This window comes from Hypomesus transpacificus, chromosome 12 (genome assembly GCF_021917145.1).
Source record: "Hypomesus transpacificus isolate Combined female chromosome 12, fHypTra1, whole genome shotgun sequence".
In the NCBI taxonomy this organism is placed as follows: domain Eukaryota; kingdom Metazoa; phylum Chordata; class Actinopteri; order Osmeriformes; family Osmeridae; genus Hypomesus; species Hypomesus transpacificus.
In genome coordinates this window covers 5,338,718-5,351,910 of record NC_061071.1, presented here as the reverse complement: position 1 = coordinate 5,351,910, position 13,193 = coordinate 5,338,718, and the positions used below count along the sequence as shown (strand labels likewise).

The window sequence follows — 13,193 nt, the reverse complement described above, 5'->3', positions numbered from 1 at the left end:
GGCCCCTATGGTTTGTCTTTCTACAGCTCCTGTAACATAAAACATAGTCTACAAATATCTAAGATTCTACCTATTTTATTTTAGAATACAGAATAATCGATTGCCCCATTTATCTGAGTGTATCCTGTGTGGTAGCCAAGGATGCTGTGGTAGTTTTGGTTCTTTAGAAGTGGTTGCACACACTGGGCATCGTTTTTTCCTTGCCAGCCGCCTCTCCCTTTGGAGCCTTCTTATTAAGCTTTTACCGCCTTGAGCCGTCCTCTGAAGTAATATTTTTGTAAATGTCATACTACTTAAACAGATGTTCAATGAGTCTAAGATGCATTAGCACTCAGGAGCTTCGTTTTCTTAGCGAGAAAAACTGTGGACGCAGATATCACGCATCGTGAGATTAAAATGGCTAGCAAAGATTTAAATGGCTAATTTTGGCCTCAAAATATGTTCTGGACCAATCATCGTTCTACTAGTAGGTAATGGACGATAATAGACCGATGGTTCATCCAATCACCTGCCAACTAATATATGGAAGTTCCGGGTTTTATTCTGAACATTTTCTGTGGTTTCGACAGTTGTTGGTTTCGTGAGCTAACTCCAGCAGCTGTCTTGCATTACTAGGTAAGTCACAAAATAACACACAGCCTAATTACATCATTTATTTGTCAAGAAAAAGTATAGAAATGCATATTAAATTATTGTATTTTGATATTGTGCTAATAACATGTATTTTGAAAATAAAGTTAGGCTATAGCTAATGTTAGCACATTGCTAGACAGCTACCTCAGTCGACATTGCCTTGCTCGTCCACGTTGCTAACATGTTTATTTTCTTTCTATGATATGTCTTGTAGTTCACAGTCCAGAGGATGATATCCACCGCTATCGTGTTCGGTGCACCAGGAGCATGACCCTCTGCCGAAAACTAAATGTCGACAAGAGCACATAGCTTTGACTGCCATCATTGGGGCAATTGTGATTTAACCTTTGTATTTGTTCGTGTCATGCCATGGAAACAGTGCTCTAATTTAAAATATTGTTATAATTTACAGAGTGAATTGTCATGTTTTTCTTAGAAACATAATCCAAGTTTGTGCTTATTGCATGGAAAAGGGTATGAACAGTTGAAAAGAATATGGTAAGTGTTATGATGATATTCTGTCGGAGGATGGGCCAAGGAACGCACCACAATGAAAAAGAGTTGACTTCGTTTATTAATCGAGCTGCTCGGATCACACCATCAGTCCACAACAGAGTGATAGGCATGAGTGAGAAACATGTCTCTCAGATAGACATTATATATGAGCTGGACCATACAAACATAGTAACCACCAAAACATATCCTTAAACGGTATACATTCCACAACTTAAGGCATAGGAAGAACAAGGCACAGGTGGTGCAGCAATCACTCATTGTTTATACTATTTTCTGCAAGTTGCTCTGTCCAAAGGTTAAAGTGCACATTCTCCTATCTATATGTGTGTTGTCCGAGACCTGCTGCGTGACCTCTTGACCACAGCAAGAGACTCAAGCTTCTCTGTACACAGAAAATCTGCCTATCAGTAAGAACCTGCTAACACCATGGTGACAAACACGGCTTCCTTTTACAGTCCAGTCCATTACTTACTGAGTACATAGCCATGTTTTACCTGGTATCGCCTTGGATTACAAGTTCATACTGAGGGTAACATTGACAAAGTCGTATACGCTCACAAAGAATATGGTAAGAACCTGGTAACACCATGGTAACAAACACGGCTTCCTTTTACAGTCCAGTTTCAGTTTACTTACTAAGAACATAACCATGTTTTACCTGGTATCTCCTTGGAACTTATATTACAAGTTCATACGAAGGGTAACATTGACAAAGTGTTATTCGCTTACAAAGAATACGGTAAGAGCACGGTAACACCATGGTAACAAACACGGCTTCCTTTTACAGTCCAGTTTCAGATTACTTACTAGCCATGTTTTACCTGGTATCGCCTTGGAACTAATAGTACAAGTTCATACTAAGGGTAACATTGACAAAGTGGTATTCGCTTACAAAGAATATGGTAAGAACCTGGTAACACCATGGAAACAAACACGGCTTCCTTTTACAGTCCAGTTTCAGATTACTTACTAAGAAGATAGCCATGTTTTACCTGGTATCGCCTTGGAACGTATAGTACAAGTTTATACTAAGGGTAACATTGACAAAGTGGTATTCGCTCACAAAGAATATGGTAAGAACCTGGTAACACCATGGAAACAAACACGGCTTCCTTTTACAGTCCAGTTTCAGATAGTACTATCTTATATTCTCATTAGACGTGGACTGTTACCGACATTAACCTTAGGTAACTGCAGGGTAATAGTAGAGTATTTTTTTCGTAATTCTGCTGGAGCTTGGCCGTCTTTTAGTAGCAGTGGTATTTACCCAATAACACATTATAATTTACCATATACATCTCCTGTAGATACCAACTTACTACCAGCGGTATTTAAATAGTAATATTTATAGGTTTCCAGGTAAATACTAAGTTTTGTCTTCTGTCTTTACCTAATTAGGACCAGTGAAAATTACCCAGTAATAACCAGCACGTTAGTAAATAGTTAATGGGTAAATATTTCGAACTATCTCTGTATTTACCACCTTGGTACCAATCGGTAATACCCAATAATACACAAAACATTCCCAGTAATGACCAGCAAGTTAGTATTTAGTTAATGGGTAAATACTTCGAATTATCTAGGTATTCACCATCTTGGTACCAATCGGTAATACCCAATAATACACAAAACATTCCCTTTACTTTCTGTGTAAATACCCAGTACTTAGGGGAGTGTAAAAGGAAGGGTTAACTAATGTTTAAATATAATTTGTTTCCGTTTTTTTATGTGCCCCTCTGATTAAAGACTGGCCCCCCCCAATACAATTGGTGTAGAACTGCCACTGCTTGTACGGTTGGTTTGAGTTGCTGTGAAGTATTTGCCGACCAGAGGATTGCCCGTAAACATAAGCAACACAGCCGCTTTGCTACACTACTTGAAGACTACGCACGCAGCACTGCGTATGATAGACAAGTAAAGCCACCACTTTTGAGCAGTATGGTTTGTCGCTTAGCCAATCAGACTATGAGACTTATTCTGATGTCAAACTTCAGTACGCTCAAGCCTATGAAATGTTATATTTTTGTTGGGGTCGCGTTTGCCTATTACAGTTTTTTTCAATTGTTAACACACAAACATGCACCGCCCTCCCCCCCCCCCCGCCATATAAAAAATAAACTGAAAGAGCTGTACTAGGCCTACATCAGCTGTACTGGACTTCTGAGCAATGAAATTATATAATGCATACATTTGAGCATCCCGATTTATAGAACCTTTTTACTACCTACAAGTAGTGTGAATGATAACATTCATGGGTAACATTGCCTCCACATCCCTCAGAAAACAGCAATTTCATGCAATATTTACCAAAATGGACAATTCAACTTCTCACTGATGCTGATTCATCACCAACCCGTGCTCTACATCTGTAGCTTCAGGGTGCTGTTTTTCCTGCACAGTAATTCATCTATTTAATACAGACACTAACCATGCGTATGACTGGCAGTGATGTGTCGTTCGTGAACGATTCGTTCATTTTGAACGAATCCTTATAAGGACTCGGGAGTAACGAGTCCTCTCAACGAGTGATTCGTTCATTTCCCGACTCGGTCTTTCTACGAGTCTTTGGATCATTTTTCACGTGACCTGCATAGGCTCTGTAGCTAGAGGAAACGAACGATTCGTTCCTTTCCCGACTCGGTCTTTCTACGAGTCTTTGGATCATTTTTCACGTGACCTGCATAGGCTCTGTAGCTAGAGGAAACGAACGATTCGTTCCTTTCCCGACTCGGTCTTTCTACGAGTCTTTGGATCATTTTTCACGTGACCTGCATAGGCTCTGTAGCTAGAGGAAACGAATGATTAGTTCCTTCCCCGACTCGGTCTTTCTACGAGTCTTTGGATCCTTTTTTCACGTGACCCGCATTGTACTTTTTAGTAGAGGAAACAGTTTCCTTATTCCCTTTCGCGTGGCCGCTGTTTTAGTAAGACGTGAATGAATGATATTCGCTCAAGTCATCATACTGACTGGTTTTGTTATTTTCACTTTACATTTACACTTACAGTTTAGTGCAGTGTAATTGTTTGACGTGATAATTAAATGCTAGTGTGATAATACATGACCAAATCATACAACCTCATGATACATTATTTTAATGCAGGAATTTATTTTGAAATAGTATTTGCTGGTGCACATGTCATGCACTAACCTACAGTGGACGTATAGGGGCTATACGTCCTTTGCAGTGGACGTATAGCCCCCAACCCCCCCCCCCCCCCCCCTGAAATGAACAAATGACTCGAAAAAAGATTCGTTCATTTTACTGAACGAGATTCAAAGAACCGAATCAGCAAAAAGAACCGAACTTCCCATCACTAATGACTGCTGACTTTGGTTGAGATTACAGGGATAGCCATATTACTATCCAAGGGATCATATAGGCCTACTTATTACCAGTTAATATCACTTTTGAGTTATTAGCCTGCTGGTACTAGGTTAAACTAGCACGGTCCCATTATGTGGGTAGGTTATTTTATGTATTTTATTCTATTTTCTTCTTTTGAGAAACGACAGGAAAACATGTTGTGCTTTGCTCTTTTTTTTCTTCCTCCCTTCCTTTTTTTTAGGAATCACACCAAAATGTGGAATTATGAAGTGTCAAATTAATTCATGCCATCTCTGTAAGCCAATCATTTTTTCCCATAACACACTAGAATTCTGCTAATGAATGCTGATTGCTTACTGAAGGACTGATACGACCAGAGCTCCTGCTTGATGGCATCCGAAGCGGAATCAGAATGTCAGTGCATTAGCAACAACATTAGCAAGCCAAAACTATGGTGTTGGCGATGCCTTGAGAGAAAAAAGGAAGTGACCAGAGCTTGCCGTAAAGCAGTAGCTCTGGTCGTACGATGTGTATGACGTCAATGACATTTTCAAAGGCTTTTTAGAACAGAAAGGCAACTTAAAAAAACAGTCAGCAGCGTGTAAACATCGCGGGTGCAAAGAACCTTAGTCTTGTCGAGGTTTCCATTGGGAAGCTTCTTAAAAATACATTTTCCCTGAAGCAAACCCGGCGGCTTCATAGCTGCATCCATGTTAGCACGTCACGTTTGATGAGGTAATTTCATACACAAGGCATACACACAGGTTCAAAGATTTTTACTTACCCCCTACAGTGCAATTTGGTTAGGTATACATCCACGTTAAAATATCAAGGTTTATACCATGGTCTGGGTGAATACTCGATTCTGATTGGCTGCAGGGGTGTCCATTATCGGATGATAACGGACACCTACCGCGTCATTGCAGCAAAACTGTCTTTTCACCGTTCTAAATTATTCCGCTGGCAACATAGTATATGAGCCAGTACAAAGTGTCTGAAATAAGTAACCATAACAACAGTGACGGACTCAAAGCCTCCATTTACAACTTTGAAAGACTTTAACAAGAAGCTAACTTGTAATTTACAACAATGATTGACTTCAATATTTATTTATTTATTGAATACCTATTTGAAAATGTTAGCTTTCTGAATGTACTGTGTGTCAGTGTCACGTAACCGCTCATCTCACATCCCATTCACTATTTACCTCGCTAGCAATCTACTTCAGACAGCCTGCGGCCAACTCTACACATGGCCGATTATTTTCTTTTTAAAACTCTAGATTTTATTTGGGGACAATGACATAGCTCGATAGCTGGCTAGTCATGTTGTTAAACATACTGTCAAATTATAATTACTGTTAGGAAAATATGTCAACTTTGATGCGGTCATCTCACATCCATTTGCTATTCAACTCCCCAGATAGCACACATACATCGGGCCGACATGAATGCGATCGCGCATAGTGCGCGAGCGCAATTTTTTGCGCTAATTCCTGTGCAAAATAGTTTTTTCAGATCCTCCAGGCATCTTTTCTTTCCCCATCCATTTTATAAATGAGCAATATTTTTGGGGGTGCGGGTGCTTTGGTCTTTCTTGGAAGTGCTGAAGCACCTGCATGCTAACTCTTCCCTAGCGCCGCCCATGGGGTAGAGCTAAACTGCCCAAGAGTGATCACAACCACTTGTTACTGTGTGAAGCAATTTACCTTTATTGTGTGTAGTCGATCAAGTTATCTTCTGTCCGTCGTTTGAAGCATAGGCCTACATTTTAGCTCCGGCATTCCTTTCCCATTATTGATCACTACACGTTATCGGGGGACGTGTGTTATCAGCAAACGTTTGCGTGTCCCATTATTAAACTGAGCATATCGATTTTTAATCGATTATTAAACTTAAGCGTTTTAATTGTTTAACCTTTAAATAGCCTAGTCCTGTTAAATGTGCCTGAAAACACCTAAACAACATACCCAAAGTACATTGAAAGCTGTTGTTGAACCATTTGGAGTACATCCATGTAAATGGTCTCTTTTGAAAGGTGACACTCTGAAGTTATTTCCCCTGTTGTTAGGACCCCTGTAAGTCCTAGTAATAGAAGCTTGAACACAAGGAAACTGAAAGTTTCTATCTCCGACTAGATTTAGTTTTGAAAACAGAGGCCCAGAGGTGGTAGGTATTAGCTCATTTCAGAGCCAGTCAAAGCCAGTTAGAAAAATTTGTTTAGAACAAGTGTGTGTGGGGGGGGTGCAGGACGTGCAGACCTAGTTGCCTGTAGAGGGGAGAATCGATAAGGAATCAAATCGATAAGCAGGAATTGAGAAGGAGTCGAAATCGTTAAAATCTTGTCAATACGCATCCCTACTCCCAGGTCACTCTGAACTTCCCTGGTCCCTCCAGACCCTCAGGAGGTCCCCATCTCAGAATCACAGTCTGGCTTCACTGATCGGAAGCTGATCTCACCAGGAGGGGGCAGCACTGCTTTGGAAAAAAGAAAACATTACATTACACTTAGTTATTTTATAGGATTTGGATGACTTCCTAACTAATCCTTAAAGTGATGAAAGTGAATGAAAATACACTTTGGAATTGGGAAGGAGTCTTTAGAGGCCAGACATCCACCATTAACGCAACGAAAGTTGCGTTACAAGAAAGTTTGAATAACAATTGTTTATTTTGCATTGAAGATTTTAGTATTGTATACTGTTATCTATATTTCCTTATAAAGCATAAACAGCAAAAACGGCTACCTTTGCTCCAGCTTGTTGTTTCTGATGATGAATGTTATGTCCTTTGTGCTTTGTCACTGAACATTGACTGCAGATGAACCTCTGCTCAGTCGAGCAGAACACCTCAAGGGGCTTGAGATGATCCTGGCAGTATTTCAGTCCTCCTGGCGCATCCGTTAACTGGTGTGTCTGAAACCGTGCATCAGTGTAGAGCTTCCTGATGTGCTTCTCACAGAATGAGCTATTGCAGGTCTGACAGGTCTTAACAGCTCTCTTCTCAATGTCCAAAACATCAAAGCAGGAGTCACAAAGAATGTCTTCTGCTTTACTGTTAGTAGGGAGGTTGTGAAGTACATTACTTTAATGAGTTAAACAAAAGTTTAAATGTTTTACAGTTTAAAGTCAAATACTTTCACATTAATCAAAATGTTTTGTATCTCACATTTGATCTCCCAATCAACTGATCTCACACTTTGGTAAACCTTCATCATTGAAGTTGATAGAGCGTTCCCCTGAAGAGTCACTCAGAATAACTGAGAGTTGGTGATTCTGATCTGGCGGGATGAACTTTGCAGATCTGAGTACTGGTGACAACAAATAAATCAAACAGATAAATCAACATTAAGATCAACATTTAAATCAATAACCTGTGATTTATTCAATCATTTTTTACAAACTAATTACATGGCATTACCCATTAGGCAAAGTATGCAACCGCCTGGGGTCCCCAGCTGGCAGGAGCCCCTTGAAAGACTCCATAAAAATACTATATGATCAATAATAACTATAATGATAATTATAAAAATAGGGCCTATAGGCGTCGGCAGCCAAATTAAATTGTAATATCTCAGCCAGACACCAAGCCATAATTGGCTACAATATATAGTTTGGAACTGAACTCCAGCACGGCGAAAATACAGTTTTCTTTACAGTAAAACATCTGTCTCCACTCTTTCTGTCCTGTAAATTCAGGTCACAATATTGTCGATATGAGTTGGAGTAGTAATGTGTGCCTATTAGCAACACAAGATGGTACCAGATTGTCACCCACCACCAACCAATGTGACAGGACACGGATGTCAGCAAAGATCCATCGACATTGTACTTCTCTTTTTTTTAACACCGAACATGTAACTATTGCCTATGTAGTCTGTCTTCAAGACAGCACTAAAGACAGAGAACTCAAACTGGTTGTTTGAATAGTGGCGTTCCAATGATGGTGTGACTTTGTAAGTAGGCCTAATTTTTACAAGGTTTGTATTTTTACGTCAATTCAAATAATTTATACTAATTCAGCCTCTACATGTCTACATTATTGTATTGCCTACTTATTCTAATTAGTGACCAACCCAATAGCTATTAAATCATTATGTATTGTTCATTATAGATAATAGTTGTAGAAACATTTCCAGGCTACTTGGTGAGATCTCTCAGAGCACACCACAAGGGCATCCTTGTGAGTGCCAGTTTATTTTCAATTGAAGAGGAGATTGAAAATGGACTCCTTTTACCTCCTCCTCCTTCTGCTCTTCCTAGAAGTCTCAGGTAGGCTACAGTTGGAGGGTCTGAAGTTTTTTCACTGTTTAATTGAATGCCTCTTTCCATCATCTTCAGTGCTTACCCTGATTCTGTTTCAGCCAGTTGTTTCTGGTCACCCAGTACTGAGAGAATCCCCTTGGGTTTGGGTTCATGTTTGGGAAAACCCCACTGGGAACACCCACTTACACTTTTACTCATCTCCTGTCATGTTCCTGGGAAGTTTTGTGGAGTACTGTTTATGGGAACTCCCAGACTAAACCAAAAGTATTTGTGTGTGAGTCTGTTGGTGCATGTGTGTGTTTATGAGTGTGTGTGTGTGTGTTTACAGGGAACATGCAGCCAAAGATCCTCACTCCACAAAATGGTGAAGTCATAGAAGTGACACTTGGTATGTTTCTCTTGCATAGACTACGGAAGGTCTGTCTGGAAAGCATTTGTTGTAGTTTTCCAGTGTATGATACCAGCTCAACTTTACTCTACTCGCTAGATTTGTTTTACACTGCGTATAGCAGGCTACACATTTACTGTAACTGGTCATAACAATGCTGCAAAACGTTGTCTTCAACACATGCCACTCTGGCTGCATCCACAACCACAGGATCTTCCACACCTCCTCAATTGACAACTGCATTTTGCGGGTTTACCTCTAATCGAGTAGTCCAGTGGCAAAATAAAATTATGGCCGCTATTATAGACAGCGGTCACTATTACATGCTATAGCCTAATAGTAGCTTGGCTGTTTCTGTGCAATATGTCCCATGTCGCGATTCTCTCTGACCAATCAGTGAAAACAGTGTTTTCACGTCACCTTTTGTTATTGCTTCAGCTCCCTTGAAACCTCAACAGAGGGCTTCCAAAAAAAGTACCAGGTGCTAGTTACTAGCTTTGCGCAATGAAAAACTAAAAAGGCGAGTATTCGAATCCACTCGATTCGAGCTGCTACCATTCAGTAAGGTTCTGTACGTTTATTAGAGTGAATTGATGTGTGCGCGTGAGTGGCAATGCATATGTGTGTTTTATCCCCAGGCTCCCATACAGAGATTGTCTGTAATAGTAGCATAAACACGGACTTGGATAGTGAGGTGTATTGGATGAAGACAATGAACACGACAATGACCTTTCTGGACGAGAACGAGATGCTCCCTATCTTCTACAAGGAGTGAGCTTACAGACAGGCAGTCCTTAGCACACATACCCATGCAGACACACAGAAACACACACACACAGGTTCTCTGAACACACATTTAGCTGGCCCTTGATAGTACAACTATGACACCCTCCACCTCCCCCAGGCAGAATGGTTCGGCAACCTTGACCATCAGGGAAGTATCTGAGGATGCCCTGGTCTTCAACTACACCTGTATTCTCACTACCACCGGGGGAAAGGATCTAGCATCGATCAGCCTGATACTCAAGGGTACACCTAACTAAGTAACAGACTCATTCCATAACTAACCAAAAAACTAACAATCTAGCTACAGTAATTGTCTAGTAAATTGACTGATTATTCAATTAACTGATTAGCTTTTTTTAACCCAGACATTAATCTTCGCTAGCAACCTAAATTGCTGTTCAATCATGTTCTACTTGTGTTATAAAGATCTACATTAATTCAAATAAGGACTTGTTACTGTAACCAGCTAAGTAAATGGATAACTTGTGAACCTCTCTAACAGACTGTTTCCATGGTGCCTGTCCTTACTGCTCTCATAGCCCCCCCACCCTTGTACATCCTGGTCGTTGGTCTTCCAGTGCTCTTGGTGGTTGTGGTCGTCATGTCGATAGTCATATACGTGACACTGAGGGTGGAGATCGTTCTGTTTGTACGGGACAGGCTGGGTTTCCATGGAAGGACCTCAGGTGTGTGTGTATGTGTTTGTTTGTGTGGAAGGGGGGAACTGACAGGAAGTGGTCTGACAAGTGCCTGGACAGGTTGTCACCAAGCCTTCTGTTTTTGAATGGTCGGGTTTTGACACACCTAGTTCTAGCTCTCCAGTACAACCCCTGAGATCGGGGGACCCTTGAAGGTAGTCCATGTGTGTACCTCACCCTCTTTACTCAGATGGAAAGAGCTACGATGCCTACATAATGCCTTTTGAGGGCCCCAGAGGATTGGGGCTTACTGCACAAGACCAGAGGATGCTGGAGGCTGTGCTAGAAGAGGAGCTGGGATACAGCCTCTGTCTTTACCACCGAGATGTCCTGCCTGGGCAAGGTGAGACACCACACCTGTCTGTCTACCTCGGCCTATCTATCAATCAATGTCTGACTGTGTCTCTGTCTATTAGGCTGGCTGGTTGTGTCTCAGATTGGCTGGCCGGCTGTGGGTGAAATTAACGTGTGTGTTTGTGTATTTCAGCTGTGGCCAAGGCAGTTCTGGACTGCATAGAACAAAGTCGCAGGCTGGTTCTGGTCCCCTGCTCTCTGAACCAAGGCCAGAACCAGGACCAGGGCCAGGGTCACAACCAGGACAACAGCAGCAAGGTTCATCATGGGCTCCTGAGTGGTCTAGATGCAACTCTGGTGGAGTATCAGACCCAACTGATCCTGATCCAGACAGAAGCTCCACATTCAGACAGCCACACTGACCAGGACCAGGCCCATCTCCCAGAAGCAGTGCATCTGCTAGCCCAGGCTGGCCACACGGTCACGTGGCGTGGCTCCTCTTCCAGCCCACTCTCCTCCCCCTTCTGGAAGCAGCTACGTTTCTCCCTGCCCTCCAAACGTAGGCAGCGACCCCCACACACACCTTTGTCCTGCCGCCCCTGCTCATGTCTGGGTCCTAGCTCTCCTCTTGAGCACCAGTAGCAGTTCTGGAGATAATGGGAATTTTCTGTCATATTTGATGCTTTGAGGCTCATCAATAACATATACTACACTCACTGACAGTGGCTGACACAAACACTTGAAAGATAGTAATTAGAAAACCTTAACATGTTCAAGTCTTTTATTTGTCAGGTACACAGAACAACACAAGGTTAGACTGGGCACTGAAATTCTTAAGACAAGACAACGCAAGCACCTGGCATAACAACATATAAGTACACGGAACAAAATTTACATCTAAGCTGAGCTTAAATAAGTGAAAATTCCTAAATATACAGATAGCAATAAATAATCGACTAAACTAACCCTAATACTAAAACTTCCTAAATTACAGATAACAATAAATAGTACACTATACTAACCCTAAATGCACATAAAACCTGTTTCAACCCTATAACCTATTCTAGCCTAAGTGGAGTAAAGTACAATAGTGCAATTGCAGATCAGTGACTAAGTCAATGACCATACAGGGGCCTGGTGGCGAGGTACAGTGAGGTACAGTAGTGCAATGTTACTGATAATGCAACCAGTAGCTGAAAGTGACAGAGTATAAGTGACTAGTGTGCAGTAAATCAATGTCCATATCAGTGTCCATTCAGAAGCCTGATGGCCCTTGGGTAGAAACTGTTGTCCAGTCTGCGTGTGCGCAACCGGATGCTGTGGTAACGCCTGCCAGAAGGCAACGGGGTAAAGAGACTGAAGCATTGGTGGGTCTCTTAGAATCCTGCCGGCTTTCCTTAGGCAACGTGTATGGTAGGTGTCCTGTAGGGCTGGGAGCTTCCTGCCGATGATGAACTCAGCAGAACGGACCACACTTCGTAGGGCCTTGCGGTCCCTGTGTCTGCAGCTCCCATACCACACTGTGATACAACCAGTCAGAATGCTCTCGATAGTGCATCTGTAAAAGTTAGTGAGGATGAGTCCATACCAAACTTCTTCAGTCTCCTCAGGAAGAAGAGGCACTTACGGGCCGCTTTGACCACCTTGTCCGTGTGAACAGACCAGGTGAGGTCATTGCTGATGTTCACCCCGAGGAACTTGAAACAGCTGACCTTCTCCACTTCCGATCCATTGATGAGTAGGGGTGCATGCTCCTCCTCCTGCCGTCTCCTATAGTCCACAATCATCTCCTTGGTCTTGCTGATGTTAGGTTGAGTAAGTTGTTGTAGTAAAATAAAAATCTAACATATGACTAACAGTTTTAAATCAGTGGCTTGTTTATTCCAGGAGGACTTGGCGGGGCCGTAAGTGTGTGTCTTCATGGCATTGATTTTGTGCATTTAATTTAGAAGAGAGGGGGGGAAAGAACTGTGGGAGAAAGGGAATCAAGGTTCAAACCTCTCAATGCAGCCTCATTCATACTATTCAGAGTAGTTGTGGACTGTGCAGTGGACTTATATTTTCAACCTTTGCCAATAACAATATTATTTTTTACTGCAATATATTGTGTCATGTAATCTATAGTGATACTGATCATGATAATGATACAACGATGATAAAATAACTATAATGTAATAATGATCTTGAGGCATTTAACCTTCCAGACATATAGTTACTGCAAGGCAACAGGCTAGCTAGTGTGAAAATCAAGTCAATCAGCAAAAGCAGGTATAAACTTCAATAGTGCC

At 41.6% G+C, this 13,193-nt stretch overlaps 1 protein-coding gene across 4 annotated transcripts; it reads left to right on the top strand.

Annotated features, from left to right (window-relative positions):
* The first annotated feature begins 8,326 nt into the window (after positions 1-8,326).
* Positions 8,327-11,748, top strand: LOC124474674 (interleukin-18 receptor 1-like). Of its 4 annotated transcripts, none has more exons than XM_047031044.1 (8): positions 8,327-8,429; positions 8,613-8,745; positions 9,068-9,127; positions 9,766-9,898; positions 10,032-10,156; positions 10,453-10,599; positions 10,802-10,954; positions 11,099-11,748. In XM_047031044.1, the coding sequence occupies exons 2-8, from the start codon at positions 8,697-8,699 to the stop codon at positions 11,545-11,547; spliced, it is 1,116 nt and encodes a 371-aa protein (XP_046887000.1). In that variant the 5' UTR covers positions 8,327-8,429; positions 8,613-8,696; the 3' UTR covers positions 11,548-11,748. The 4 variants fall into 4 exon arrangements, with proteins under 4 accessions (XP_046887000.1, XP_046886997.1, XP_046886998.1 ...); XM_047031041.1 differs by having other exon boundaries at positions 8,588-8,745; XM_047031042.1 differs by having other exon boundaries at positions 8,327-8,453.
* Positions 11,749-13,193: the final 1,445 nt, after the last annotated feature.

Excerpts from the sequence above, each read along its gene's own strand:
- LOC124474674 (XM_047031044.1), top strand. The coding sequence starts at position 8,697 with ATGGACTCCTTTTACCTCCTCCTCCTTCTGCTCTTCCTAGAAGTCTCA. Across the intron at positions 8,746-9,067 it reads GCTCTTCCTAGAAGTCTCAG|GGAACATGCAGCCAAAGATC; the intron begins GTAGGCTACAGT and ends GTGTGTTTACAG. Across the intron at positions 10,955-11,098 it reads AGATGTCCTGCCTGGGCAAG|CTGTGGCCAAGGCAGTTCTG; the intron begins GTGAGACACCAC and ends TGTGTATTTCAG.